This window comes from Panicum virgatum, chromosome 9N (assembly GCF_016808335.1).
Source record: "Panicum virgatum strain AP13 chromosome 9N, P.virgatum_v5, whole genome shotgun sequence".
In the NCBI taxonomy this organism is placed as follows: domain Eukaryota; kingdom Viridiplantae; phylum Streptophyta; class Magnoliopsida; order Poales; family Poaceae; genus Panicum; species Panicum virgatum.
The window spans coordinates 33,387,663-33,415,557 of record NC_053153.1 but is presented as its reverse complement, the minus strand read 5'-3'; the positions used below and the strand labels follow the sequence as shown (position 1 = coordinate 33,415,557).

At 43.7% G+C, this 27,895-nt stretch overlaps 3 protein-coding genes and 2 pseudogenes across 3 annotated transcripts; 1 reads left to right on the top strand and 4 right to left on the bottom strand.

The window, feature by feature from the left end:
- Positions 1–572: 572 nt before the first annotated feature.
- Positions 573–7,215, bottom strand: LOC120690291 (annotated as a pseudogene).
- Positions 7,216–7,402: 187 nt separating this feature from the next.
- Positions 7,403–8,283, bottom strand: LOC120690294 (eukaryotic translation initiation factor 1A). Its single transcript, XM_039972893.1, has one exon. The coding sequence runs from the start codon at positions 8,048–8,050 to the stop codon at positions 7,616–7,618; it is 435 nt and encodes a 144-aa protein (XP_039828827.1). The 5' UTR covers positions 8,051–8,283; the 3' UTR covers positions 7,403–7,615.
- Positions 8,284–15,815: 7,532 nt separating this feature from the next.
- On the top strand, positions 15,816–17,759 carry LOC120688983 (pre-mRNA-splicing factor SLU7-like). The gene is made up of 6 exons (XM_039971325.1): positions 15,816–15,866; positions 15,987–16,283; positions 16,414–16,630; positions 17,148–17,251; positions 17,440–17,508; positions 17,621–17,759. Exons 1-6 carry the CDS (start codon positions 15,816–15,818, stop codon positions 17,696–17,698), a joined length of 816 nt encoding a protein of 271 aa, XP_039827259.1. The 3' UTR covers positions 17,699–17,759.
- Positions 17,760–20,971: 3,212 nt separating this feature from the next.
- Positions 20,972–25,762, bottom strand: LOC120690292 (annotated as a pseudogene).
- Positions 25,763–25,815: 53 nt separating this feature from the next.
- LOC120690293 (eukaryotic translation initiation factor 1A) lies at positions 25,816–26,686 on the bottom strand. The gene has a single exon (XM_039972892.1). It carries the CDS (start codon positions 26,492–26,494, stop codon positions 26,060–26,062), a length of 435 nt encoding a protein of 144 aa, XP_039828826.1. The 5' UTR covers positions 26,495–26,686; the 3' UTR covers positions 25,816–26,059.
- Positions 26,687–27,895: the final 1,209 nt, after the last annotated feature.

Genomic DNA, 27,895 nt, shown 5'->3' with positions numbered 1-27,895 from the left:
AAAAAAATTCCAAAATCAGAAAATAACAAAAAAATACTAAAAAGGAAAAAAACGGTCGAGAGATCGACCGTAGTGAACCCTCCCTACGGTCAACTGTAAACTAGCTAGACCCCATGAAGTGCAGCTCTCCAGCGCATTCGGGTAAGAAATTACTATCGTCAGAGAGATTCTCGACCGGACCTGTCGCTTCCCGTGCACAGCATTTATTTTTCTTTCTTTTTTTTTTTGCCAAACTTCATAAGTTCATTCAAAGTTCGGAGCTTCCACAAATTGCAGTCTAATATTCGTAGGATTTCCAATCAGGTTCAAGTCACCAGATTTCAAATTTTGTTTGAGGATACTGTTTGGCAAAACCAAGGGAAAGGAATGAAATCTATAACGTCACCCCTGAAATATTGCTATAACCATGTTCAAACCACGACTATTGTAGCATTGTTCGTTCAAAGTGCAGTATAACTTTTTGCATATACTATTCACATTGTCAAATGGGAGCTTAGCTACCATCTAAGCTCGATAAAGGTTACTCCAGGCAACCCGTGTGGATGCTTTCCATTAGATACCAGAGGCATAACACAAACACAAACATGTATATATTTCATTATACGAAACAAAACCTGTAATATGTACTGATAGAACCTGAAACAGCTGTTTTTCCCCTCTCCTTTTTCTCTGCATTACGTGTTGTGTTTGGGGAATAAAAGTTAACAGTCACAAAAGTAAGATGGTATGCAGGTTCAGCATAAGATGTATATACTGTTCCGCTTGTTAGACGAATTCCTGGTCCTGGTCATCCGGTCGCCGAGAAGCCTCCTCGCCATCGAGGATTCTCCTGGTCATGTTGGCCCTCTGAACAAGCCGGACCAGCGCTTGACCACCTCAGACATTGGAGGTCTGAACTCCGGCTCAGGCTGCACCAACAAAGGTTGGTTCATATGGTTAGTTGTTCAACACATGTACTTACCGTGTTGTATCTGGGGACTCAAGTTCATACCTGGACACAAAGTGCGACAACATCAGCGAAACGGGAGAGATTTGGCAGGGTAAAGGCCCTTGAGTGCTGGATCGACCATCCGGTCCCAGGCGTCGATGTCATGCAGCTGGGGAGTTGCCCACCGGACAAGTGATTGCTCTAACCGGGGTCTAGAGCTGCGATGATGTTAAGAAACATAGTCAGGTCAGGTTACAAGAAACCTGAGTCGTCGAATGCTCCATTGACAACTGGTTGAAGCAGTGCAGGCAACTAGTGATGGTAGGCATACCTGTCAAATGGCTTCCTTCCCGTCAAAAGCTCCAGCATGACAACTCCAAAGCTGTAGACGTCGCTCTTCAGGGTATACTGGCCGGTCATATCCACCTCAGGGGCACCATATCCAGAACTCTGATCTGAAGCCTGCAGATGTTTCATTTTGAATCAACACGAAGAATTGAACTTGTATGTGATGTGGATGTAAATCATTTAAGACCAACTATATTATTGGTTGTTTTCAACCAGCAAATAATTGTTGGTGTTCCTTCATGACTAAACACACTTATATACCTAACATTATAGAAAGCCCATGAGCAATAACTAATTCGTTACCATATATACTTCTAAACATGTTTCTTGGAGCAAATTTGCCTTGAACTTTACCTGGAATTCAGCATCTGGAACAACACTTGAAAGTCCAGCATCAGAAATGTGAGGATTGAGCTGTGTCCAGTAAAATATTGGATGACTTGAAGTTCTTGTGAATTATGGATGGAGAACAAATTTCATGAAGATACCTACACAGAAAGGTATGCAGAGTAATTATGAGATGCTTGCCGATTGAGTTTCATTAACCAAGGAGAATGCAGATATTGTGGGGTAACATATACTTCAGTCAACATAATATCTTGTCAACTTTATATCATCATAATTCATAATGCCATGTGTGTGTGTGTGGGGGGGGGGGGGGGGGGGCACGAACACTTAACAGCTAATCACAGAGAGACAAGAGACGGAGAAATACAGATAAGATCCACTCACTCTAGTGCACGTGCAGAGCCCAATGCAATCTTAACACGAGAATTCCAACTGAGTGGCTTATTATATTCATCTGAGAGATGAAGCATATCATGCAATGAACCATTCCTGTGGAAATCAAGAACCAGCAAGTGCTTTCCATGCTCCATGCAGTAGCCCACAAGCTCACTAAGATTGGGATGATGCAACTTTGAAATGTTGGACACCAGCTCGTAGAAATCATCTGATGATTGGCTAGGCAGCGCTGTAATGTTAAGTTTCTTCACAGCTAGAACCTAATTCGAGAAAGGAAAAAGGTAAGTTATATATCATGTAGTACTGAACTGCACTCCAAAATATTTGGTAGCACATAAAAGAGTTAAAATAGAACAGAAATGTTGAACTAGTATGGAGCAATGGTGTCCAAGTTTCATTTGCACAACTGTGACTTAATGGAGTGAATTCAAATCTTTCTTGTCAAGAAGAAATGAAAAACGGCTTACTGGTAATGTACTGTTGTTTACCTTTCCATCACTTACTTGTGCCCCGTACACGCGCGTCCAAATGTACCCTCCAATAAGGTTGTCCATGTTGAAGCTATCTGTTGCCATCTGTAGGTCAGCAACTGAATAAACAGTTGCCTTCACTGGTGCTGCAGTACTTTTCTTTGCAACAGGCTTGCTTGCAATATCATCATCATCAAATGAATGGTTTCGCTCAATCTTGGGAGGTGGTTTTAGGTTAACTGCTGCAGGAGAAGGCAAAGACTCCACCTCTACAGTGGTAGCCTCTTGAACAGGCTTCATCTCTACAATGTTATAGAACCGTACTACTATCAGCATGACATGATAAATCAGAGCATCTATTTAGGCATATGAAACATCAGACAACCTCACCTTTAACTTCATTTAAAGGGAATGAATTAAACGGCTGGCGCAGTTCATAGTGTTCTGGCATTGCACCTTTTCATTGTTTTCTCTTTATCAAGAAGAACGTAACAACTGCTCCGATAACTAGAACAGATATGATAATGCCTGTTGTGGCTCCAGCACCTATGCCAGAGCTTCCACCGGAACTTGAGTCGTTACTTCCATTGGAATGCTGGCCTGGGCTTTTCCGATGGCTGCTGCGAGAATGTGGAGATGTAAATGGTGGTGGTGGTGGTGCTGGGCTGGTGCTCCAAGAATTACCATCGGTTCTGCAAACAGACACATCATTAGTTCAAATGCAGCCCTCTGCGTCATCACAAAACCAAGAGTTGAATAAGACATACTGTAGGCTATTTATCTTCTTTAGCTCATCAGGAATCCAACCAGTGAAGCGGTTATTTGCTACATTCCTGCACTCAATAAATATAATAAGATATGTGCAAACTATTTAAAACACACAATTTATGTATTGCAAATATATTTACTCACAAATCGTCAAGCGGAAGATTGGCAACTACATTGATTGAGCCAGTAAGTTGATTGTTCTGCAAATACCTGTGAAGAATGTGACATGGGTTACAGCTTTATAGGGACAAAAACAGCAAAAAGAAATACATCAAATTAAATCCATTGGGCGTCTTTCTTACAGTGTTTTCAGGCTTGGCAAAGAACTGAAACTTTGCGGTAGATTACCAGTAAGAGAATTGGAGGAAAGGTCTCTGTAGCAATTTCAACAGAAATGTATTCATAGGAGGCATATGATGGAAATGTTAAAAGAAGAGTGTATAATGCAACTTTACAGTTACAACAGGATTGAAAAGAGGAAATACTCACACTGTGGTTAAACTTGGGAGGTTGGAAAATATGTCAAGTGATATCTCCTGATAGTTGGTTATGATTAAGATTTCTGTATATGCATTGAAATATCCATTTAGAACTTTAAATATAAGCATGAAATTCAATACAAATCCAGTTTTCGACCAAAAAAACAACACAGAAAATGTACTCACAGGTATTGAAGTTTAGGCATTGTCGAAATTGAGTATGGTATACCTCCAGAGAACTGGTTTCCTGCCAGATTGCTGCAAATCAACAATCCACTCAGATGGCATGTAATCAGATGAAAAGACATATAGATGGCGGCATCTAAGCATGTGTTTGGATTGGAGACGGGTTGAGTCCAACCCAGATTTTAGGGTTGGGTTGAACCCAATTGGTGTTTGGTTGGAGGGTTGGGTCGAACCCAGTTTTTTGTTTGGTTAGAGGGATTAGTAGATATGGAATGGATGTACATTTAACTCCGTTAGCAACAGTAACATATGGACCCCACGTGTCATCCTCTATTGTTTTTTCTTTTTTTCCTTTGCACCTTATCTTCTTCCTCCAGCTCGCTGCCACCGCTCCACGAGCTCCGCGAGAGGGGCCACCGCCACCGCGGGCTCCCGGCTCTGCCTCCGCCCCGCCCTTGGTGGCGCCCGGAGGTCCGCACCGCCCTGCCGGCGCCCCGGGTCTGCCTCCGCCCCGCCCCTTCTTCCCCACGCGCGCGTGCTGCCCGTGGCTCGCCGACCTCCACGCGGCCGGCCGCCACGCCCGCTTCTGCGCCGTGCTCGACGGCCGCCGCTTGCACCGCACTCACCGGTTGGCTGCCCCTGCGCCTGCGCCACGCTCGCCGGTGCTCCTCCCGCTCTGCTCGCGCTGGCCCGGGTGGCCCGACACGGAGCGGAGACGGCGTCCATCTGGGTCGGGGTGGTCCGCTCGTTTTGGGCGGACCACTCCGACCCGCATCTGGAGAGCATATTCTCCTCTCGGGTTGAACCCAACCTTCTCGACTTCGAACCAAACACCTACAAAAATGGGTCCAACCCACTTGGACCATTGAACCAAACACACCCTAAAGGACTTACAGTCTTTCAAGCTTCTTATTTGGAAGATTGTACGGAATCTGTTGACCAGCACCAAGATTATTTTGGCTCATATCTCTGCAATGAATTGGGAGCAAGCTAGTCAGCGACTAGCAAAACTCTCAGAAACAGAACAAGACTACATGAGAGAGATACAAATGAAACTCACAGCTCCACTAGTGAATCCATGGTGTTCATGTTGTAGGCCAGAGTTCCAGAGAGCCCCAATCCCGGCAATTTACTAAAAGGGTAGCCATTACAAAGAGCGTCAGGAAAAAGGCACAAAGCAGTAAACTGAGCTTGGAAGCTGACTACAATGGATTATGTGATGCTCACATCGCAGTGACTGAGGATCCAGAGCAGGTGATTCCCTTCCATGATTTGTTGCAGGGGTCACCGCCGCTTGCCTTCCAGCCCTGTAGCTGCCCTGGTGAATTCATGCTGGTAAACAGCGTGTTGAGGGCAGTAACTGCACGGCAGAAAGAGAAGAATCACACATTGGATATGGCGTTATCGTTGAATAAGTCACCAGCTACTATGAGTCACACCTTGAGATTCACATGATATGATGACCAACCACACGAATCCCAAACACAAATAGTTCACTGGGGACGCCCTAAGTTCAAACGAGCAAAGGATGCAACAAATATTGTTATTCTGATAAGATTTTATGAAGCAATTAATTATTTGATGCTTGGACATATGGTGCACAGGATGATTGAACATGATGTTACCTTCAAAGAGAAGGTGATAACGAGCTTTACACAATGTCCAAAACAAAGAGCTCCAAAGTGTAAATCATAATGTAGACAACAGAGACGAAAACATACTGTAGCCAAGATACCACAAAGAAACATGAACAGCATAATTTGGAGCAATCCTCCGAGGACAGCAACAACACGAACAACTCGAAGCTGAGGCAATGTAAAAACACCACATATGTTAACTTCTGATCACAAATTGTTTTACCAACTTAATGTATCAAGGAATATTGAAGGTAGAATACCTTTGCAGTAGAAAACTCAAGTCCCAAAGAAAATAGGAGAAATATCACACCAAACTGGGCTACTGTTTCAACCTGGAAAAGAAATAGTGGACTGTAAGAAATGTCATACTTAAGAACATGAAATACTTGTGTACATCTTGTCAACTCTATCAACGCATTACTGGATAAGCAGCACAGAATAGCAGCAATCAGGAGGTCAAGGAGGTGCAAATTCATTTGCAAAATATTCAAGACGAGCTGAGATGTATGAAATGGTGAAGCTGGAGCAAAAAATTATCCAAGTAGAAATTTGACTACCATGCTAAAGAAATATACTAAGAACTGAGCACTGCACATATACATAAAATAAATTTGTTTGAACTTTCTAAGTCAGTACGAGCATACATATATTTCAGCACCAGCTAACTGGCAAGCTCTCTGGTACACAAGTTGCACATTATTGTTCATCCTTAACCAGAAATAAGTTTCACTATACTATACCAGATTACAGAGAGAACAGATCCATAACTTCAACCTTAAGTTACAAAGCTTTGTTCTAATAAGTGCAACTAATGATCATTAAAGGCCAAAAAAACCAAAATGGTCATCCACAACCACATAGAGTACAAAACCATCAGAAGTAAATCAATGGCACAGGTACCCTATTTTATATTGTTAAAACCAATTGTATACATCCGAAGCAGTGGGCCTTGTTACAGAGTCAATGAGTGAACAACTGAGCACAAGAGCATGCCAACTGTGGAAGCCAAAGAGATTTGGCATTTAAAAAACAAAAAACAAAGGTTAAAGCACCTTACTTGCACCATTTCATTGACAAAGCTAAAGCCTCCAGGCCCAATTATAGATCCTGCAAGTAGATAACCTGTAATCACCTGCAATAGATAACCTGTAATCACCTGCAATATATTTTGAATTGTAGATTTACATAGCTTAACCTTGCAATATGGATCATTTCAAACTGAAAAGTTATGTTTCCAGTTGCTAATAATGATGTAGAAATTAGAGAAAATAAAAGTAGGGTACTCACAGGTTGTCCAAAGCAAGCAAAGGCAATTCCACCACATGTGGCAGACACGATAACAACAACAAGGTCTAATATCAACCTAAAATAACATTATAATTTACATTTAACAATCAAGTTTACGTGAAGGAAAGATATTTCATTAATCGCCTCAAATACTGAACACTTAGTAGCATACCTAAGGTCCAACTGCAGCACAGGGTATTTTGACTTTAGATTTGATATGATAAAAACATTATCCTGGAGTGAAGATTGGAGCAACACAGAACTATTAGTAAACAAACGATTAACATCATGTCCTCAGCTCTGTGCCTGCATGTATGGTGCATATGCAGTAAACTGGCAGAAAATACCAAACAGTTTATGAACTATGTTGTGAACCCGTTTCCTAATATTCATTCATGGAGCAGATGGAACTGGAATTAAGCCTTCAAATTTCTCAGGAAGCCCTCACACAGCCCCCAAATTATTATAGACCGCAACCAGAGTTGCAGCCAATCAGCTAAATCAACAAACCTGACAACACAATCGAGAACAATAATAGCAGCACCAGTATAGCACTTGTTGTAATAACAGCATGTACCAGATTGGAACGATATTAATCCGCGATTATTTAACCACCTCAGATCCTAACCACATCTCGTCGCATCACAAGATTATGCTGGCAAAAGTGCAAATCCATAACAGCCAGCCTAAACCATATCACCACATGGCACTAGAACACATAACAATAAGTTACATATAAGAAAGTAGCCGCGAGGAGAAACAGGAATCTTAGATCTTGTCGATGTCCTCGTCCTCGAACTGGATGTAGTCGCTGCCCTCCTCGCCGTCCTCGGGCCCGTCGACGTCGACGCCCTCGTTGAGCCTGAGCGTCTCGGGGAGCTCGCCGTAGGCCTTGAGCAGGCGCGCCTCGTCGTTCATGTACTTGAGGATGACGTCGGCCTTGTCGTCCTGGTAGTCGCGGAGGCCGACGAGGACGATGTCGCCCGCCGCGATCCAGACCTTCTTGTGCATCTTGCCCCGGATGTGGCAGAGGCGGCGCGTGCCGTCGACGCAGATGGCCTCGCAGCGGCCATTGCCGAGCATGCGGGTCACCTGCGCGTACTCCTGCCCGTCCTCCTTGAAGACCAGCTCGCGCTTGTCGTCGTCCGCCTCGTTCTTACCCCGCTTCCGGTTCTTGCCTCCCTTACCCTTGTTCTTCGGCATCGTGGCGGTGGAGGAGGGCGACGAGACGAAACCCTAGGCGTGCCGCGTGCGAGATCGAGGTGGGGAAAGGGGGCTGTGTGGCTTGCCAGTGGGTGGCGGCGCTGCGGGCTTGCGGCGGCAGGAGGGTGGCGGAGGCGGGCCGCGAGGAGGTGGCGACGAGAGGCGGAGGTCTGGGGGGCGGCGTCGGGGGATGGGAGGGTTGGGGCTGGAGCTGGACGGGCGGGTGGGGGATCCCGGCGGGTGGGGGCGGGGAAGAAAGGTAGGGGGGAGGCCGGCTATATCGTTAGGGTTTGCTGGCTATTGGGCCGGGCCCCATCTACTATTGGGCCTCTTACGGTTTATTTCGGTTTTCTCGGTTACCTGAGGACTGGAACCGAAGTGACCGAGTTTAATTTGGTTACTAAACCTGGAACCGAACTGATGACCGAATTTTTCGGTTTTCGGGTATTTTGGTTCGGTTTTTGGGTATTCCAGTTCGGTTTTTGATTATCAGTTAATTATGCCCACCCTGACTGTTCAGCGGTGCGGCGGCGAGTCTATAGCTTGGAAGCAAAGGGACAAGGGAGAGGAGGGGTTTGAGCGCTGTTGGATCTAGGGTTGGGGGTGATGGACTGCTGGAACCGAGAGAGCCCCTGGATGAGCGGGGGAAGTGGTGGACACGTAGAGTCGTCGCAAACAAAAATAGTTTGTGTTCCATACAGAATTATCTTTCAAATTTTGTGTGGCCTTCCAATTACACGCACGATGACACCTCGAGTTAAAAGAGAAAAGAATTCCAATTACACGTACGAGGATACCTCGAGTTAAAAGAGAGAAAAAACTCTACTTTACCTCTCTCAACTATTACGAAAGTCAATTTTTTTTCACACAGCTATAAAATCAGGTATCTAGTCTCCTCCAAATATTAAAACCATTTATTTTACCTCCTAGGGAGTTTCACAAGTGGTTTTTGCATTTTTTTTAGATTTTTTCTTTCTTATTTCTTTTTCACTCAATTGAGGTAGTAAATGTGGATAAAAAATCATGAAAATTGGCATAGTGGTAGAGGAGATTACAGAGAACCCAATTTCACAATTTTTTCGAAGTTGAAACTAAACAAGTTTGAAATTTTAAAATTATAAAAAAAAGATCTCAAACTTCATTGAATTTTAAAAGCATCAAGATGAGCACCATTTTTAGAAAATTTGAACTGTGTGATACATATTAGAGGTGCATCATTAGAAAAAAAAATCTGTATAGCAAAATTTTTAAGTTTCTTAAGAAGGGTAAAATCTGAGCCAAATTTGATCCTTTTTTATTTATATTCATAAAATTTAAAATATACTCAAGAATTTGCATATATGATCTATACATATGCAAAATCTTGAGTAGATTTTAAATTATGTGAAAATAAATAAAAAAGATAAAATTTATCTCAAATTTGACCTTCGTAATAAACTTTAAATTCTGTTATAGAACCTATATTTTTCTAATAATGTAACTATAATATGTATCACACAGTTCAAATTTTGTCAAAGATGGAGCTCATCTTGATGTCCTAAAAATTCAATGAAGTTTGAATTCTTTCTTTTTTAAAAATTTTAAGTTTCAAATTTCTTTGGGTTTAAACTTCAAAAATTTGCAAAATTAGATTTTTTTTTTGGGTACTATCCTCTACCACGACTATGCCAATTTTCATAGTTTTTGAACCACGTTTGCTATCTAAATTGAGCGAAAAAAGCGAGAAGGTATAAAAAAATCTTTGAAAAAACAATATAAAACCATTGAGAGAGGTAAAACAAACGGTTTTGATAGTTGGGGGAGACTCTATACCCGGTTCTATAGTTGAGGGATGAAAATCAAACTTTTGTGGTAGTTGAGTGAGGGAAAGTAGACTTTTCCCTTAAAAGAACAGAGAGTCTGAAGCCATGTAGTTGCAGTCCTTGTACATGCTCAGCGCACAAAGCATGACTAACTCTGGGGAAGCATTAAACTTGAGGAAAAATTGAAGACCTCGGTCAACATTGACTAGGCAAAAACCAACAGAAGATGTAGATTATAATATGTATATTAATGAATAAATTGATATGAACTTATATGTAGGAAAGCACCACTATATTACTAATAACAAAAATATGAGGATGTGGGTATGAGCTATAAATCTTTATATCCTAATTCAATAATTTACAAGCTCTTGATAAGAGTCCGGTGGTCGAGAACTAGGAATTCTCGTCCTTTCCTCTTGGACCCTCGGATTTTAGAAACATAAATCTAGTATAGTTATTTTGCAGTAATTTCTATATTTTTAAAGTAAGTACTTTCTAGATGAGGAATCTCTTCATCATTTCGACGCATTGCTCAAAGATTGATGAGGACCTCAACATCAACGATACATCCACACTACCACCTACACCGGCAGATGTGACATCCCCACCAGTTGGTCCTATTACTCGTGCTTGTGCCCATAAACTCAATCATCAAGTAAGTTCATTCTTAAGCTCTTGTCCATTATATTTAGACAATGGAAACACTCGCACTTTTGTTGTGCTTAGGAATGATGGAGGGCTAGATTCGGGTAGCAGGACAGCACCAACTTGTGACAATAGTCAAGACTTCTTTCGAACGATACCCCGGAGAATCGATTGGATGTCTGAACATACGCCTGGAGTATCCGGACGTATGCCTGAAATATCCGGGTTGCTTCCTTACCGAAGGGTTTTTCAGTCCACGGTGCTGCGCCACCCAAATTTGGCCCAATGAGCCGTGTATCCAGCTGAGCCCCTTAACGGTGTGTCTTAGGGTTAGAGGATGACTCCTGAACTACTCTGGTCGCCCTCCTTTGGGTCCTCACCAGTTGGTAGTCAGAGCAAGATTCATTGGTTAGAGATTTCCTACCCCTTGCTGTTTAGTTTTCCTATAGTCCAGAAAAAGCCAAAATAAAATTAGTAGATTAGGTTTTCCCGAGATCCTATAGACCCTTTGAGCCTTTGCTAGAACTGCTTGGTTAAGGCTTGTTGAGTTTTCGGTTACATCGGGTTGTGTCGTGTTGCTGGTCTTAATTTTATTCCTTTTAGAGTTTCGAGTTCCTGTCACCATCTAGCAGCATCTCCATATAGTTTCCTCTCGCCGAGTCCGAGTTGTATCCACAGTGCTTGTTTTCAATCTGTATTAGAAACCGTGTGGCACTACAATAGGTGCAGTTCGGCCTTACGAGAGAGAGAGTGAGTGAGTGAGTGAGAGAGAGAGTATCTTCTGTTAACCTTTTTACCCCTACCCTGCGCATTGCTAACCGTATTGCATTTACATCCGTGTCTGAAATCACCCGTGCATGGTGTGGTAAATTTGGATTGTTTGTGCTTGTAATCTGGGTTGTTCATGCTTGAGTGAAAGAATTTGATGAGTTCTCTTCTGACTGGTGAATTAGATGTATTTCGGTGGTGAAAGGGTGAATCTGGTTCGCTCCAGTAATGTGCTGATGTTGCAAAAGGATCATTTCTGTTGTTTCTCCACCATTACTGTTCTTATTTTCTCATTCATCCTCACATTGGGAGGGAGAATTGGTACAAAAGGTGTCCGTAATAGTCTAGTGAGCAACCTTGAGACTTTTTCCAACTGTCCATGATAGTCTAGTGAGCAACCACAACTTTTGTAAGTGCTCTGCCTTTCGAGACCTTGTTTTTCCAAATGTTGTCTAAAGTAAAGTCCAAACGTTCTACTTGGCAAGAGGGATGGATGACTCAGAGCACAGCCGGGCCGTTGATGGCTAGTCCTGAATCAATTTCTCAAAACGGCTTCACAGGTGAATTGAGAAAAATAGTTTCACTTCTAATTTATTTTTGTCTCTAGTTTGCAAAACGAATCATGCCAGTGTCTTATTTGTACAAAGCCACAATGTCTTATTTGCACAAAGACAAAACAAAGAAAACAGACCATATAACAACTAGATGGCATCTACAGAGCTCCTCAAGCAAATATTTTTTTAACTTCTGCCTTTGGGGGAAGACAGAAATTTCCAGCTGAAACAAAATAGCAAATTTAAGCCCTCGATTCCTCTTATTTGATAAGCAAAAACAAGCCAAATGAAACAATCTTTCCAAGAGATGATTGTTTGAAATATAACAATGAAATAAAAAAATACAAATCAACAAATAGTTATTCAAGATGTGCTGAAATACAAAGATATTTTGAAAGAAATACATATAGCACACTGATTCAGTGCTGCAAGACAATGAATCAAACTCCAAATCACCACATCAGCACCTCAGTGCGTGTTACCTTCTCAACCTCAGACCAAGTTTGGACCAGAATGTCATCCCTAGAAACCCCTAGAAAACCTTTGAACGAGAACACAAACCACACCAAGACAAAAACTGGCTTCACCAATATTTGAAACAAGAGCAACAATTTCCTGATGTACAAGAATCTAGAACGTACCTTTGAACAGAAACACAAACCACACCAAAGCTAACAAAACAAACTCACCAATATTTGACATAAGAGCAACAATTTCTTATCTACATTGTCAACCAGAAAAACATTTAATCAGAAGAGTATCAGGGATGACGATCAGATGTCCGAACATATGTGCGGAGTATCCGGACGTGTACCCGGAGTATCTGAGTTGTCGATCGGATGTCCGGGCAGTTTCCGAACATTTGCCCGGAGTATCCGGGTTGCTTTCTTATCGAAGGATTTTTCAATCCACGGTGCTGCACCACCCTATTTTGGCCCAATGGGCCATGTATCCAGTTGAGTCCTTTAGCGGTGCGTCTTAGGGATAGAGGACGACTCCTGAACTCCTCTGGTCGCCCTCCCTTGTACTTATGTCCCCCAGCCACCACCATGGATGGGTTGGGTTTTGTTTTACAAAGATAGCTATCTCTACTTGCTGGGAGCACACATGTTCTTCGGACCACCAACATCTCCTCTTTTTCCCCAAATCGAGTTATCCAGTTCATCCCTCACCGAAAGATCGGGATTTGCCCCTCGGGTCCTCATCAGTTGGTAATTAGAGCAAGGTTCATCGGTGAGAGATTTCCTACCCCTTGCTGTTTAGTTTTCCAGTAGTCCAAAAAAAGCCAAAAAAATAGTAGATTAGGTTTTCCCGAGATCCTATAGACCCTTTGAGCCTTTGCTAGAACTGCTTGGTTAGGGCTTGTTGAGTTTTCGGTTAAGTCGGTTTGTGTCGAGTTGCTGGTCTTAGTTTTAGTCCTTTTAGAGTTTCGAGTTCTTGTCACCATCTAGCCGCATCTCCATATAGTTTCTGCTTGCCGAGTTCGAGTTGTATCCACGGTGCTTGTTTTCAATCTGTATTAGAGACTGTCTAGCGCTGCAATAGGTGCAGTTCGGCCTTACTCAAAAGAGAGAGAGAGAGAGTATCTTATTTTAACCTTTTTGCCCCTACCCTGCGCATTGCTAACCGTATTGCATTTGCATCCGTGTTCCAAGTCACCCGTGCGTGGTACGGTAAATCTGGGCAGTTTGTGCTTGTAATCTGGGTTGTTCATGCTTGAGCGAAAAATTTGATGAGTACTCTCCTGACTGGTGAATGAGATGTATTTTGGTGGTGAAAGGGTGAATCTGGTTCGCTCCAGTAATGGGCTGATGTTGCAAAAGTATCATTTCTGTTGCTTCTCCACCAATATTGTGCCTAAATCAGCCAAGCTGGCTGTTCTTATTTGCTCGTTTGTCCTCACATTGGGAAGGAGAATTGACACAAAAAGCGTCCGTAATAGTCTGGTGAGCAACCTTGAGACTTTTTTCAACTGTCCATGATAATCTAGTGAGCAACCACAACTTTTTTGTAAGTGCTCTGTCTTTCAAGACCTTGTTTTTCCAAATGTTGTCTAAAGTAAAGACCAAACGTTCTACTTGGCAAGAGGGATGGATGACTCAGAGCACAGCCGGGCCGTTGATGGCTAATCCTGAATCAATTTCTCAAAACGGCTTCACAGGTGAACTCAGAAAAATAGTTTCACTTCCAATTAATTTTTGCTTCTGGTTTGCAAAATGAATCACGCAAGTGTCTTATTTGTACAGCCACAGTGTCTTTTCACAAAGACAAAACAAAGCAAACAGACCCTAAAACCACTAGATGACATCTACAGAGCTCCTCAAGCAAACATTTTTTGTTTTGACTTTTGCCTTTGGGGGAAGACAGAAATTGCCAACTAAAACAAAACTGCAAATTTAAGCCCTCGATTTCTCTTATTTGATAAGCAAAAACAAGCCAAATAAAACAATCTTTCCAAGAGATGACTGTTTGCAATATAACAATGAAATAAAAAAAAATACAAATCAACAAAATAGTTATTCAAGATGTGCTGAAATACAAAGACATTTTGAAAGAAATACATAGAGCGCACTGGTTCAGTGCTGCAAGACAACGAATCAAACTCCAAAGCATTACCTCAGCACCTCAGTGCGCATACCTTCTCAACCTCAGGCCAAGTTTGGACCAGAATGTCATCCCTAGAAAACCTTTGAACGAGAACACAAACCACACCAAGACAAAAACTGGCTTCACCAACATTTGAAACAAGAGCAACAATTTCCTGATGTACATGAATCTAGAATGCACCTTGGAACAGAAACACAAACCACACCAAAGCTAACAAAATAGACTCACCAATGTTTGACATAAGAGCAACAATTTCTTATCTACATTGTCAACTAGAAAAACATTTAATCAGAAGAGAATCTGGGTTGTCGATCGCATGTCCGAATATATGTCCAGAGTATCCGAACGTATACCCGGAGTATCCGGGTTATCGATCGGATGTCCGAACACATGTCCGGAGTATCCGGACATATGCCCAGAGTATCCGGGTTGCTTCCTTACCAAAGGTTTTTTCAGTCCATGGTGCTGTGCCACCCTATTTTGGCCCAATGGGCCGTGTATCCAGTTGAGCCCTTAACGGCATGTCTTAAGGTTAGAGGACAACTCCTGAACTCCTCTGGTTGCCCTCCCTTGTACTTATATCCCCCAACCGCCACCATGGATGGGTTGGGTTTTTGTTTTACAAAGATAGCTATCACTACTTGCGGGGAGCGCGCGTGTTCGTCGGACCGCCAACGTCTCCTCTTCCCCCCCACCCCCCAATCGAGTTATATAGTTCATCCCTCACCAAAAGATCGGGATACGCCCCTCGGGTCCTCACCAGTTGGTAATCAGAGCAAGGTTCATCAGTGAGAGATTTCTTACCCCTTGCTGTTTAGTTTTCCTATAGTCCAGAAAAAGCCAAAAAAAGTTAGAAGATTAGGTTTTCCCAAGATCCTATAGACCCTTTGAGCCTTTGCTAGAAACTGCTTGGTTAGGGCTTGTTGAGTTTCCAGTTACATCGGGTTGTGTCGAGTTGCTAGTCTTAGTTTTAGTCCTTTTAGAGTTTCGAGTTCTTGTCTAAGAAATCAAGGTGATGTTATAATGTTATATGGGATACTATACTCTCATCTTGTTACTTTTATCATTATTTCTTCACCCTGTTTGAATTAGAGGATTTCTCCAGAAGTTTGTAGGATCTAGCTTAAATTTGAACTAAACCTGCTATACTTTTCCTATCACCAATTATAACTCTCAGGAATTTCAAAAGAAGGGGACAGTGTTTCTAACCTGACATACATATTTTAGTAAAAGTAAAGTACATAAGTTCTGTAAATGCTATTTTGGTGCTTATGGTGTAAATATTCCATCCAGGAACTTGCGTATCAGAGAAGACACAGCCAAAATGCCAAATACCTTCTAAACCTCGATGTAAATTCTGCATATTATGATCCAAAGACTCGTTCAATGCGTGAAGATCCTTTGCCAGATATGGACCCCAATGAAAAATTCTATGTGGTAAGTATGGCATAATATGGGTCAACAAATGCTCTTCACCAAACCAAACCTTGACTTACCATATCATTTGGTCACTCAGATTTATAATTAATGTTGTTGCCATGATTTACTGTAACGCAGGGAGGCAACCAAAACAGGCTTAGTGGACAAGCTCTGGAGTTCAAGCAACTCAACCTTCATGCTTGGGAAGCTTTTGAAAAGGGACAGGACATCCACATGCAGGCAGCACCATCCCAGGCTGAATTACTATACAAGAGTTTCAAGATTAAGAAAGAGAAATTGAAGTCTGAAACCAAGGAGAAAATTATGGAGAAGTATGGGAATGCTGCTTCTGAAGAACCACTACCCCGGGAGCTTCTTTTTGGTAGCGAGAGAGAGATTGAATATGATCGGACTGGACGTATAATTAAAGGACAGGTTTGTTTTATCCACATGTAATTATTTTGGACCATATTCCTTTTTTTAAGGACTCTTGGACCATATTCTCTGATGTATATGTGGAAATTGCTTAGGTTATTCATTGTCATTGTATACTGTTTATCTGCAGGATACATCTGTTCCTAAGAGCAAGTATGAAGAAGATGTCTACATTAATAACCACACGAGTGTCTGGGGTTCATGGTGGAAGGATCATCAGTGGGGCTATAAATGCTGCAAGCAGACTATTAAAAACAGTTACTGCACAGGTTTAGCTGGAATTGAGGCTGCTGAAGCTTCAGCAGATTTGATGAAAGCAAACATGGCCCGCAAGGAGGCTGCAGAAGGTATGACACTATTACTTCATTGTATTTTTCTGGAAGGGTAACATGCCTTTATGGGTTCTTTTTCTTATTTTTGGCACATTCGAACATCTAACTATCAGATTTCTCACGGTAGACGTTTGTATGCCTTCTTCATTCATTTCTTTCCTCCTTTATCTTTCTTTGGTGCACTGAGATCCTTGGAGAACACTTTAATACACAGCAGCAATCATGATTAAACATGGGAAGATGGAAACGTGTAAACAAATATTGAATTTTACTACCAATTGTTTTCGCCAAACAATGAATTTGGATATTCAGGAATCTCGTGTTGCTTGAAGTACCTTCTTTGAGAACTTGTTCCAACTTCTTGTTAAAGAGTATATATAATAAATGAATATCGCAATTGTTGATCATACTGCTTTTATCCCAGTTTGATGATAGCAATCCAACTATTTGTAGTGAGATGATCTCTAAGCGATTTGGCTATCTTAACATATTTGTGCATGCATGCTACATCTGAAAAATTGTAATAATGCAGAGGAGTCTGTACAACATGAAGAGAAACAGCTTGCCACTTGGGGAACTGATGTCCCTGATGATCTTGTTCTTGACAAGAAGAAGCTTGCTGAGTCTTTAAAGAAGGTAAGCATTTCTTCCTTGTCAGTGTAAAGTTGTTTACACACAACTCACAATGAAAAATCAGGTGGGGGATCCTCTCCCCTTCCGGTGACCCTTCAAAAAAGTGTAAAGTTGTGTACCACTGGACATTTCAGTGCCTGTTGTTTTTTCGATCATTCGTTCATCTGCAACTAATATGATATCATGTGTAGGAGGATGAAAGGAGGAGAGAGGAAAGGGATGAATGGAAGAGAAAATATAATGTCAAGTGGAATGATGAGGTACTCATTTTTTTGCATCACCTGTTGTTGGTCACATAACAGTACAGCACCTCTGCACTCTGCCTGTCTTCTATACAAAGTGCCTTAGTTACTGATCGAGTTGCCTATGTAGGTCACTGCGGAGGACATGGAAGCCTACCGTATGGAGAAAATCCACCATGACGATCCAATGAAAGATTTTCTGCACTGAACAACACGTTTGTGGATGTTATAACTAATAATCATGTTGCTGTTGCCTATCATGATTGTGCAAGTGAATATCTGCATGTCAGCATTGTGTTTCTGGTGGTCTAAAAGCTCTGATTGCCTGTTCCTGTCACTGGAAATTAGAGATGTAATACTGCCATACATGGAACTGCAATGTGGAATTTGCTCATGATGTTAATGATACTTTTGAGCATGAAAATACTAGGTATTTGCTCTAATTGACTCCATTCTTCAGTTTTGAATTATAATAGTTTCTGTCTGCATTTCAGATGGGACAGCAAGACTAGCGCTTGGATATTTGTTGGTGATTGGTATGCAGCCCGCATGGACCTGCAACGTCATTTTTTTTTTGTATCAACATTTGCCTTCTCATTTGAATTGGATGAAATTATGATTCACGAGCGTATAAGTTACGCCCTATTTGGATCTCCTAGGACTAAACTTTACCTGGACTAAACTTGCCTGTTTGGATCTATAGACTAAACTTTAGGTAGGACACATGTAGAAATATGGAAATATCATTTTTACCCTTAGATTATATTGTTGTTGTGCCTACGCATAGTGAGGCACAGTTTGGTCTTTTTGCAGTTCGCATGTTGGTTTTATCCAAATTAGATGAGTTTTGATGACTAATTGACTAAACTTTAGTTGGGGTAAAATTATATTTTAGTCCATTTTTAGTTCACCTGGATCAGCTAATGGACTAAACTTTAGGCCATTTGTTGAGAGAAAAAAAAATAAGCTAGCAATTTCAGGAGGTTATACGACAGGACATTTCAAAAAAGTAATGATAGTAATAGTATAATTTGGTAACGATGATGGAAGAACCAGCATATGTGTAGACATGAATTATAAAATAAATAAAACATAGTTCTCAGTTCCCACTACGCGCACAAGATGGGCCTGCTCATTTCACTGCACCAGCAGCATGACACTGAGATTGTGCAACCAGGTGTCTAAGTTGGAACCTCAGCTATTGCGTTTATCAGTTCGTACCCCCGACTCTGAAAGCGTAGAGGTGCTCTCGCTGGTTAGAGCCTGCTTGTTTGAGCTTCCTGGCAGCTTTTCATCGTGCGAGCCTTCTTGTTTGAGCTTTCTGGCAGCTTCTCAGCGTGCAGCAGGCCCGTCCCCGTGGCGTGCAGCAGGTTCAGCTAAATAGGGCCTCCAATTTGCAGGGCCCCCCATTTAAGATTACCAGCCAATTAGGTCTGTCAGTAACTTAATATTTGGTCTGTATCATTGGCTCCTAGTTGCATGTTGCATTACGAGAGCTGGTTCCGTCGCTCTTTTTCCACGGCCGCAACGACGCCTCGTCTTCTCGCTTCGCACGATCACGCGACTAAGACAAGGGCTCAGGGCGTCAATGTGCCATCTAGGATCAGCGACTGTCGTGGCTGCATGGGAGAGGCCCCCTCGGCAGCTGCGCGCCGTCCGCTACTTCATGTGACGCCTGCGGCTTGCGAATCGAGACGTTGAGTGATCGTGTCATCGTTGATCCGCTGACGGACGGACCCTTTTCTGGTCGGCTGTCGGCTGGAAGTATAGATGGCGACCGTAGCTGCTGGCCCGGCCTAAGCACGACCAATTTGGCCCCGCTCAAACATGACCCGGCCCGATCCAAACCGTGCCCGGGCTAGCCCGGCCCGCTACCTGTGCCCGGGCTTGGGCTGCACCCCCGCTCGTGGGCCGGTATGGCCCGGCACGGAAGTAGCAGGCCGGCTCGTATGCGGCCCGCTAACCCCAACGTCGGCAGCCAGCCCAGCCCACCCAGCAACCTCCCCACGCGGCCACGCCCCGCTCCACAAAGTCCTACGGCCAAACCCTAGCCTACCCCCACCCTTGACCCTCCCCTCCAGGCTCCAGCACACCCCGACGCCCCGTCTCCCTTCCGGGCGCCGGCGTCCGCTCCCTCCGAGGGCTCGCCCCGCCGTCCACGCCACTCCCTCCGGCCTCCGCTCCCTCCGGGGTCCGAGCCTCCGAGGGCTCACCCCGTCGTCGACGCCGCCCCCTCCGACCCCACTCCCTGGCCCCGCCATCGACGCCGCCCCTCCGAGCTCCGACCTCCGCTCCCTCGCCCCGTCGTCGACGCCGCCCCCTCCGGCCTCCGCTCCCTCACCCTGCCATCGACCGCGCCCCCTTTCCCCGCAACCCTAGCCGGCTAGATCTAGCACCGCCGGACTGGGAGTGGGAGCTCTACAGGCGCTGCCTCCCTACCTCGCCTCTCCGCCGCCGCCGCACTTCCTCCCGCCCCTCCTGCTCTACTCTAGCCTCTCCGCCGCCGTAGCCTCTCCGCCGCCGCCTTTGCCGCTCCTGCGGCCGAGTACCGGCGCGGCGGCGCGCCCCATCATGGGCCGCGGGAGGCCCAAGCCTGACAAGCAGGCCGGGCTCTGCGGGCTGGCCCGACACGAAACAGGCCCGTGGGCCTGTGCCTGGGCAGTCGGCGCAGCCCGTGGGCTGACCCGGCACGGCCCGCTAAGAAATAGGGCCGGGCCAGGCACGGCCCGGAGATGACCGGGCCAGGGCGGGCTTGGGCTCGGGCCGGGCCGGGCGGCCCAAATGGACATCTATAGCTGGAAGTTTGGATGTGCCCGTACTAAACTAAACTTCAGCTGTACCTGCTACATGTCAAGTTTTTTTTAATTCATTTAATCGATGATGAATTGATTGGCGTGCATCAATTGATCTAGGCTGTCCTCTGATATTGATACTAATAAACTGTGTGTGGATTTGCTAGTCTAAGTACGTAGGCCCTCCTTAACATTTTTGACGGTCCTGGCGTGCAGCTTCTGGAAATCTAGAAAAATCAAGTTTATGGGGAAAGTTGGAAAGCTTAGTTTTAAAGTTTTTTTTAGCTTTTTAAGCTCAGGAAGCCAAACACATCTTCTAAAAGCTAGTGTTGGATTTTTAGAACAAAAAGCCAGCAGCAGCTTTTTAAAAAAACTCAAAAACTACAACTCAAACAAATAGTCCCTTTTTAAGATAAAAGTATCATTGAGAAAAAAAAACATGTGTGCCTCTGTATCCCAAATCAATTGAATCTCGATCTATATTAGATACTGTTGAACATACAGGTACTTCGGTTCAGGCTGGGACTATGCCAAGGATCTGGACACGGATGTGGTTGTACACTTACTTTCCGCTGATCGCTTATATTAACCCAATGCTTTGGAGCCAACCGGCGTAAACAATAGTGATGGCATGGCAACATCGTCCGGGTTCAAATCATCTGGAGAACCGGTGTTCACATTTCGTCACATAACAATATTGATGGTATAGCAACCATTAAATTTACCACAACATAACCATCAGTTTCTGATAACCTCAATAAATTCTTACAGATTTTTTGGATGATTTGGTTCTGGAATAAGCCCCATGAAACAGCATAAATTGAAAATGAGACCTCATATAGCATGTGGAATGGTTCTTTTGGAGCAGTGCACCTCCGCTTGCACCCTGCACAAGACGACTCGCCTCACAACCCTCTGGCGCAGACCACATGCTGGCAACCCTCCTCTCAACATGAAACATGTCCTAGTCTTGAGTCTTGACGTCCTGCAACTTATGGCCCTATCTTATCCAGCAAGACTTCTCAAAAATAAGCACAATGAAGAATGGCACATCAACCTACTGCTAGATCATCACCAAGCGCAGCTCCCCTTCTTTCTCAGGCTTTCCTTCATCAGTACTCGGATGGCGAGATCACGTCGTCGATCTTGAGAATCATCTTCACCACTTGCGTGGCAAGATCTGCTGCTGCTTGCCAATCAGAGTCTCAAAGACATTCTGCTCCTTCATGTCGTTCGTGCCAACATCATTGCAGTCTATGCCCCAGTGGGGGTTGCTCTCCTGGAAAGGTTCAGTCAAGCATATCACTATGATTTACAAATAATATATCTATGCACAGCAAGAATACCATACACTAAAACTAAAAAGAACATAGCTTCTGATCACACAAGTGCTGAAAGGACAACAATAGGCAATCTGACTAGACAAGTGCATGACAATGGGATAGAGAACTCCAATACCTTAACTTGTGCTTTCACAGCAGTTAACGTATCAATAGGTGGCAAACCACTATTTTCCGCTAAGGCTAGTGGAACAGCATCTAATGCATCAGCAAATGATCTGATAGCATACTGCACAACAAAGAAACAGTCAGAAGGTATAGCATTGCATAATTTTTGCAACTACAAGCTCCAAAGTCGATGAACACCTGCTCAACTCCAGGGTGTCGATCAGCAGCAGTTTCAACCATAGTCACAAGATTCGGGGTCGATGCCTCGTCCCTCGACCCGGGAACGTCGTTCCGATTCGAGGGTCGGGGTCGAAGAGGGTCAGTGTCCTATTCAAGATTGGATCGTGTCCCGGTTTGAAAGGGGTCGCAGCCCCATTGCTAGCAGATTTAGTTGGGATAAGGAGGTTAAGGACAGTGGATTGGTGTGGTTTTTGTTAGACAATGAGCTGAGTACGTGTAGCATGGTCTAAATGTACTCTTTTATATGTTTCTTATATGCTTGTGCAGATTATTTTCTTCATTAGTAGCACATATATAGTTTTTGTCTTTATCGACCCGAAGATATCGACCCCGATGAATCAGGATCGCGTCCCACATAATAATTTATCGTTCCATAGATGTATACCCCATTCGTACCACAATTTTATAAAATGACGACCCTCGACCCTCGACCCCGTTCCTCGACCCGATCGACCCAGGAACTTTGTGACTATGGTTTCAACAGCAATCGAGCAAGATATTTCTGCTGAGCCTCCACCATACACGATTGAGTTATTGCGGATTAGATTCCTTGCCACACAAAGAGCATCATGAAGACTGCGCTTGGTCTCCTCAATCATCATTTTGTTTCCTGTACAGCAGAGCAGTTAGTTTTGCCGCAGAAACTTAATAGAAAATATCATCAAGCATAGTTGATTACTGAAATGAGTTCAGTGCATGATCTCGGTAAGAACCGGAAAGGTTTGTTGTCCTCTAACAAATGAATTGCATATTCTATGTTTCACAGCACAAACTTAAACAATCTGGATTCCTGATGTAGGATTAGCCCCAAGAGGCAACAGTTAGTTGAGACAATCTTTGGCAGGACAGTTCAATCAGAATTGTGATATAACTATATAGCATCCACTCTGGCTAAAAGATATAATCAATTCCACTTTATTCAGTACAAATTGTGTAGTGCCCAAACCATATGAAATATTGATGTCATAAAGAAGTAGACACATGTAACGGTATATGAATGAAAGAATGAAAGGAGGTAAGATTGTCAGAACATACCACCACGAATGAAAATAGTTAAATTTAAAGCATCCGGTCCTTGGTTGTTCCAAATGACTTCTCTCTGACCAATCCAGCCTATTGAAGCAGAGTATTGAAAAAAGATTTAACATGTAACTACTTGGTACTTGCAATATAAAAAAGATGAGCGCAGAGTGTTTTTGTACTGTAGTATTGTAGAAGTGCATCAGTCATTTGAATGGTGTGCTCAAAAGAACAAGGCTACACCAAAACAGCTAAAGCTACGAAGAGTGCTATAATAAACAACATCAAGATTAATAGATCTTCAATTTATTGGCCAGAGATAAATCAAATCACCTTCATAACTCGCATAAAACACTTAAAAGCCGGCACATATCCTAAACTTTCAGCAATAAAACAATATACCTTTACCATCAAATTAATGAAATTTCTAATTAATAATTATTACTTCCTGTCAGAAACAGGAAAGCAGTTTCTTTTTAGGTAGAGGAATATGTCAATACAGCCCCTGTCTCCACATATGATTTACCAGCTTTCCCGGTTCATGTACGAAGGCACTAAAAATGTGTAATTGAACACCACATCCTTAACCCGTTACCCGTGCATATTCCTTATTACTGAAATAAAAATATGTGAAGAAGATTGATACCTTCCCGAGCTTTTCAGGACTCAGTTCTTGGAATCTCGGAACAATCCGGCCTCCTGCAGTCAGTTTTCAAATATTAGTACTGTCTGCACTAGTCGTCATAGTCAGATAAGATTGCAATAAGCATGCGAACCTGTAGCAATGGCAATCAATTCCAATTCAACACCACCAACCCATCTGACAGCTGGCAGATTTCTGTGCATCAAAAGATGATTGGCTTCATCGTCAAAACCCCATTGACATATAACCAGGGTCGCACCAACATCCTACAGAAAATAATATGTGAATAGTTACTGAGAAAAGGCACACCAAATGAAGCAAATACTTCAGACATGCGTAATAACTAAATTAATAATTTCAAGAGGAAGTATTTCAAAATCTATTACAATGCATACAACAAAACCATGGGAGAGAAATGAAAACTAAGCAAAGTAACAACAAAAATTATATAATTTAAGGATCTCAAATAGAGAACAATATGAAAATGTGCATGCACAAAATATTACACCCAGATACTAAAACCAAGGATACTCCATACTACAAAAATAGTCTAATGTTTACCTTGCACTTTTGAACCATTTCATCGAAGTACTTCTGCTCTTGCTCGCGCAGGGTCTGGAATTTCTCTACAGTGTCAATGTCAACCTTATGCTTTGTCTTAGGCTTCGGAGGCTCAAATGGGCAAGTCAGGATAGCTATTTTTGCATCCTCAATTTTCTTTGGCATTTGCGGGTGACTCGTATCTTTGTCGACAACAATTCCATATATGAGCTCCGTGTCCTCCAGCTTTCCACCAACCTTGCCTTCTACTTTAATTAAATCCAAGTTAACATCCTTCCTCTCCAAATCAGCAACTGCAAGGACAGCTTTGATGGCAATCTCTGCCAGTGCCCGCTTGCAGCGGCTAACACTGTAGAATAATAAGAGGAATGAATACCATCAGATCTTTTGTTCTGTTTTTGAATCTACTGACAGGGAAATTGCTTTAAAGAGGTATATTTTCTGGCAGATGAACAATCTACAGAAATTTCATACAAGGAGCAGAACTACAGAATTGATAATGATAACGTTGTAAAATGAAAGAGAGAAGTGTTCCTTTTTTTCATTATAGACCATAAAAATTGAGGGATTGGGAGCAAGATACATATCCTACAGAACATGTTACTATGCATATGAATCAGTGAACTGTAGGATGTGGGAACCAATACAATCTATTATCCTATTTCTGGTAGGTCAACACAAATAAAAGATGAGGAAACAAGAAAAAAAGTTCTATGTCACATCATTGGATACCAAAAGTTTTTTTATTTCAAGGAGAAACAAGTTAAAATTCATGTTCCCCTGAGAACCTATTCATATGCAGAAATTACTGGATGAGCCTCTAAGCAATACCATTATAGCCATAATTAAGACAAATCCTGTCCCATAAGGTTGACTGATTGAACAGAATTTACCATATTCATGCTGAGTTTCTGACTTACATCTTTGATGACAGTGTCGTCATGCAGGTCTGAATCAGGGGTTCTATATTGTCCGCACTGAACTCAAACTTTTGGGAGATGCGCTCAAGGTGATCAAAAGCTATCCTTGATGCCATCTCATAACCTTCAGCAACCCTTATTGGGTGAATGCCACGTTCCAGAAGTTTCTCAGCCTGCTCTAGGAGAGCCCCTGCCATGACCACCACCCCAGTGGTACCATCCCCGATTTCGTAGTCTTGACTGCAGGACAGCTCCACCATCAGTTTCGCAATCTGGTTGTCAACATCCATCTGCTCCAGGATCGGGGCACCATCATTTGCGGGCAATATAGAAGGCAGAAACTTCAGTGAGCAGAGTAACAGAAGTACCAATGAGCAGCAAGATGGCTTATAAATGTATAACTGCAACATGAACTTCCAAAGCATGAAACTAAATATCCAGATAAACGTGCCCTGTCCAAACCGATCCATGCGAATCTTATAGACTAAAGAAGAAGATAAACAGGACACCTCACTTCAGCACTGCAGCAGCAAAAGGAGCTATGTTGTGAACCCGTTTCCTAATATTCATTCATGGAGCAGATGGAACTGGAATTAAGCCTTCAAATTTCTCAGGAAGCCCTCACACAGCCCCCAAATTATTATAGACCGCAACCAGAGTTGCAGCCAATCAGCTAAATCAACAAACCTGACAACACAATCGAGAACAATAATAGCAGCACCAGTATAGCACTTGTTGTAATAACAGCATGTACCAGATTGGAACGATATTAATCCGCGATTATTTAACCACCTCAGATCCTAACCACATCTCGTCGCATCACAAGATTATGCTGGCAAAAGTGCAAATCCATAACAGCCAGCCTAAACCATATCACCACATGGCACTAGAACACATAACAATAAGTTACATATAAGAAAGTAGCCGCGAGGAGAAACAGGAATCTTAGATCTTGTCGATGTCCTCGTCCTCGAACTGGATGTAGTCGCTGCCCTCCTCGCCGTCCTCGGGCCCGTCGACGTCGACGCCCTCGTTGAGCCTGAGCGTCTCGGGGAGCTCGCCGTAGGCCTTGAGCAGGCGCGCCTCGTCGTTCATGTACTTGAGGATGACGTCGGCCTTGTCGTCCTGGTAGTCGCGGAGGCCGACGAGGACGATGTCGCCCGCCGCGATCCAGACCTTCTTGTGCATCTTGCCCCGGATGTGGCAGAGGCGGCGCGTGCCGTCGACGCAGATGGCCTCGCAGCGGCCATTGCCGAGCATGCGGGTCACCTGCGCGTACTCCTGCCCGTCCTCCTTGAAGACGAGCTCGCGCTTGTCGTCGTCCGCCTCGTTCTTACCCCGCTTCCGGTTCTTGCCTCCCTTACCCTTGTTCTTCGGCATCGTGGCGGTGGAGGAGGGCGGCGAGACGAAACCCTAGGCGTGCGAGATCGAGGTGGGGAAAGGGGGCTGTGTGGCTTGTGGTTCGTGGAATTGCTGTTCGGTGGGTGCGTCTGCGAGTTTATAGCGGGGAAGCAAGGGGAAGAGGGGAGGAGGGGTCTGAGCGCTGTTGGATCTAGGTTGGGCCGGCGTGAGGGACCGCTGGGACCGAGAGAGCGGGATCAGTTTCTGGATAAGCGGGGTAAGTGGTGGACAATCAGAATCGTGGCAAAGAAAAAGAGTTTATGTTTCATATGAAATTGTCTTTCAAATTTTGCGTGTCCCTTCCAATTACACGCACGAGGACACCTCGAATTAAAAGAGAAAAAAAATCAGGCCTACATCCTATCATGCTAATCCAATCAATTAATCACCATACATTCTTATGTGGCAATGTATGCTATGCAAATCCAGTTCCTATGCAAACCAGCGATCAGGACTCTAGAATTCTAATCCAAAGACTAGAGATGAAGGTGGGTTCTATTAGACTTAACTCCTCCCACTAATCCCCCTCCTAATCTTTCTTTGTGCTGCTGGGCTGCCGTTCTTTTCCGTTCTTTCCTGCCGCCGCTAGAGACCTAGCGATCGCTGCTGGGCTGCCTTCGCCCCTCCACCTGACGAGACCGCCCTTGCAGGAGGAGACCGCCGCCGCCCCTGTGCCTAACACCGCCCAGCGTGCGCCTGAGATTATCTGATGAGGATGATGACCGCCCAGATCAGCGTGCCCAACTGAATATTGTTCCCTGTGTTATCTAGAGAAATTGCTACAACTACACACACTACGTGCCCCTTGCACTACTCAATTCATTAGGATTTCAGAAATCAAACAACCTAGGAGGGCGACGGTCAAGCAGCGGGCGGCGGCGGCCTAGCGCCTGGATCGCGAGTAGCGACGGTAGGAACAGGAACCGATCGGTGCACTTGTTCCCGGGGTGTTTTTTGCACAAACAGAGATTAGGAGGGGGATTGGTGGGAGGGGTTAAGTGCTAATAGAATCCACCTTCATCTCTATCCCTTGGATTAGAATCCTAGAGTCCTGACCACTGGTCTGCATAGTTTGCATAGAAACCGGATTTGTATAGCATACGTTTGCCTTCTTATGTTACACGAAACCCTCAATTGGGGTCGACAACCACTCACTACACCAATCATTCACAGACACTGTGCTCTCAAAAACGGCAAACCGAATTGCCCTTGCAGCCGCCATGATGGGGGGAGGATAGACCTTAAGCTGGGCGCAAAGATCAGAGTTGAGTCTCTTGCCACCACCCTTGTATATCTGCTACAAACTCTTTGGAACGGCGAAAATATTTTACAGAGCTTGTAAACTTAAGCCATACAAAAAAAAACAGCTTGCAGTGTGCC

Bases quoted from the DNA above. Each gene is read 5' to 3' on its own strand.
- LOC120690294 (XM_039972893.1), bottom strand. From the start codon at position 8,050: ATGCCGAAGAACAAGGGTAAGGGAGGCAAGAACCGGAAGCGGGGTAAG.
- LOC120688983 (XM_039971325.1), top strand. From the start codon at position 15,816: ATGCGTGAAGATCCTTTGCCAGATATGGACCCCAATGAAAAATTCTAT. The intron at 16,284-16,413 runs GTTTGTTTTATC...GTTTATCTGCAG, and splicing joins GACGTATAATTAAAGGACAG to GATACATCTGTTCCTAAGAG. The intron at 17,509-17,620 runs GTACTCATTTTT...TTGCCTATGTAG, and splicing joins ATGTCAAGTGGAATGATGAG to GTCACTGCGGAGGACATGGA.
- LOC120690293 (XM_039972892.1), bottom strand. From the start codon at position 26,494: ATGCCGAAGAACAAGGGTAAGGGAGGCAAGAACCGGAAGCGGGGTAAG.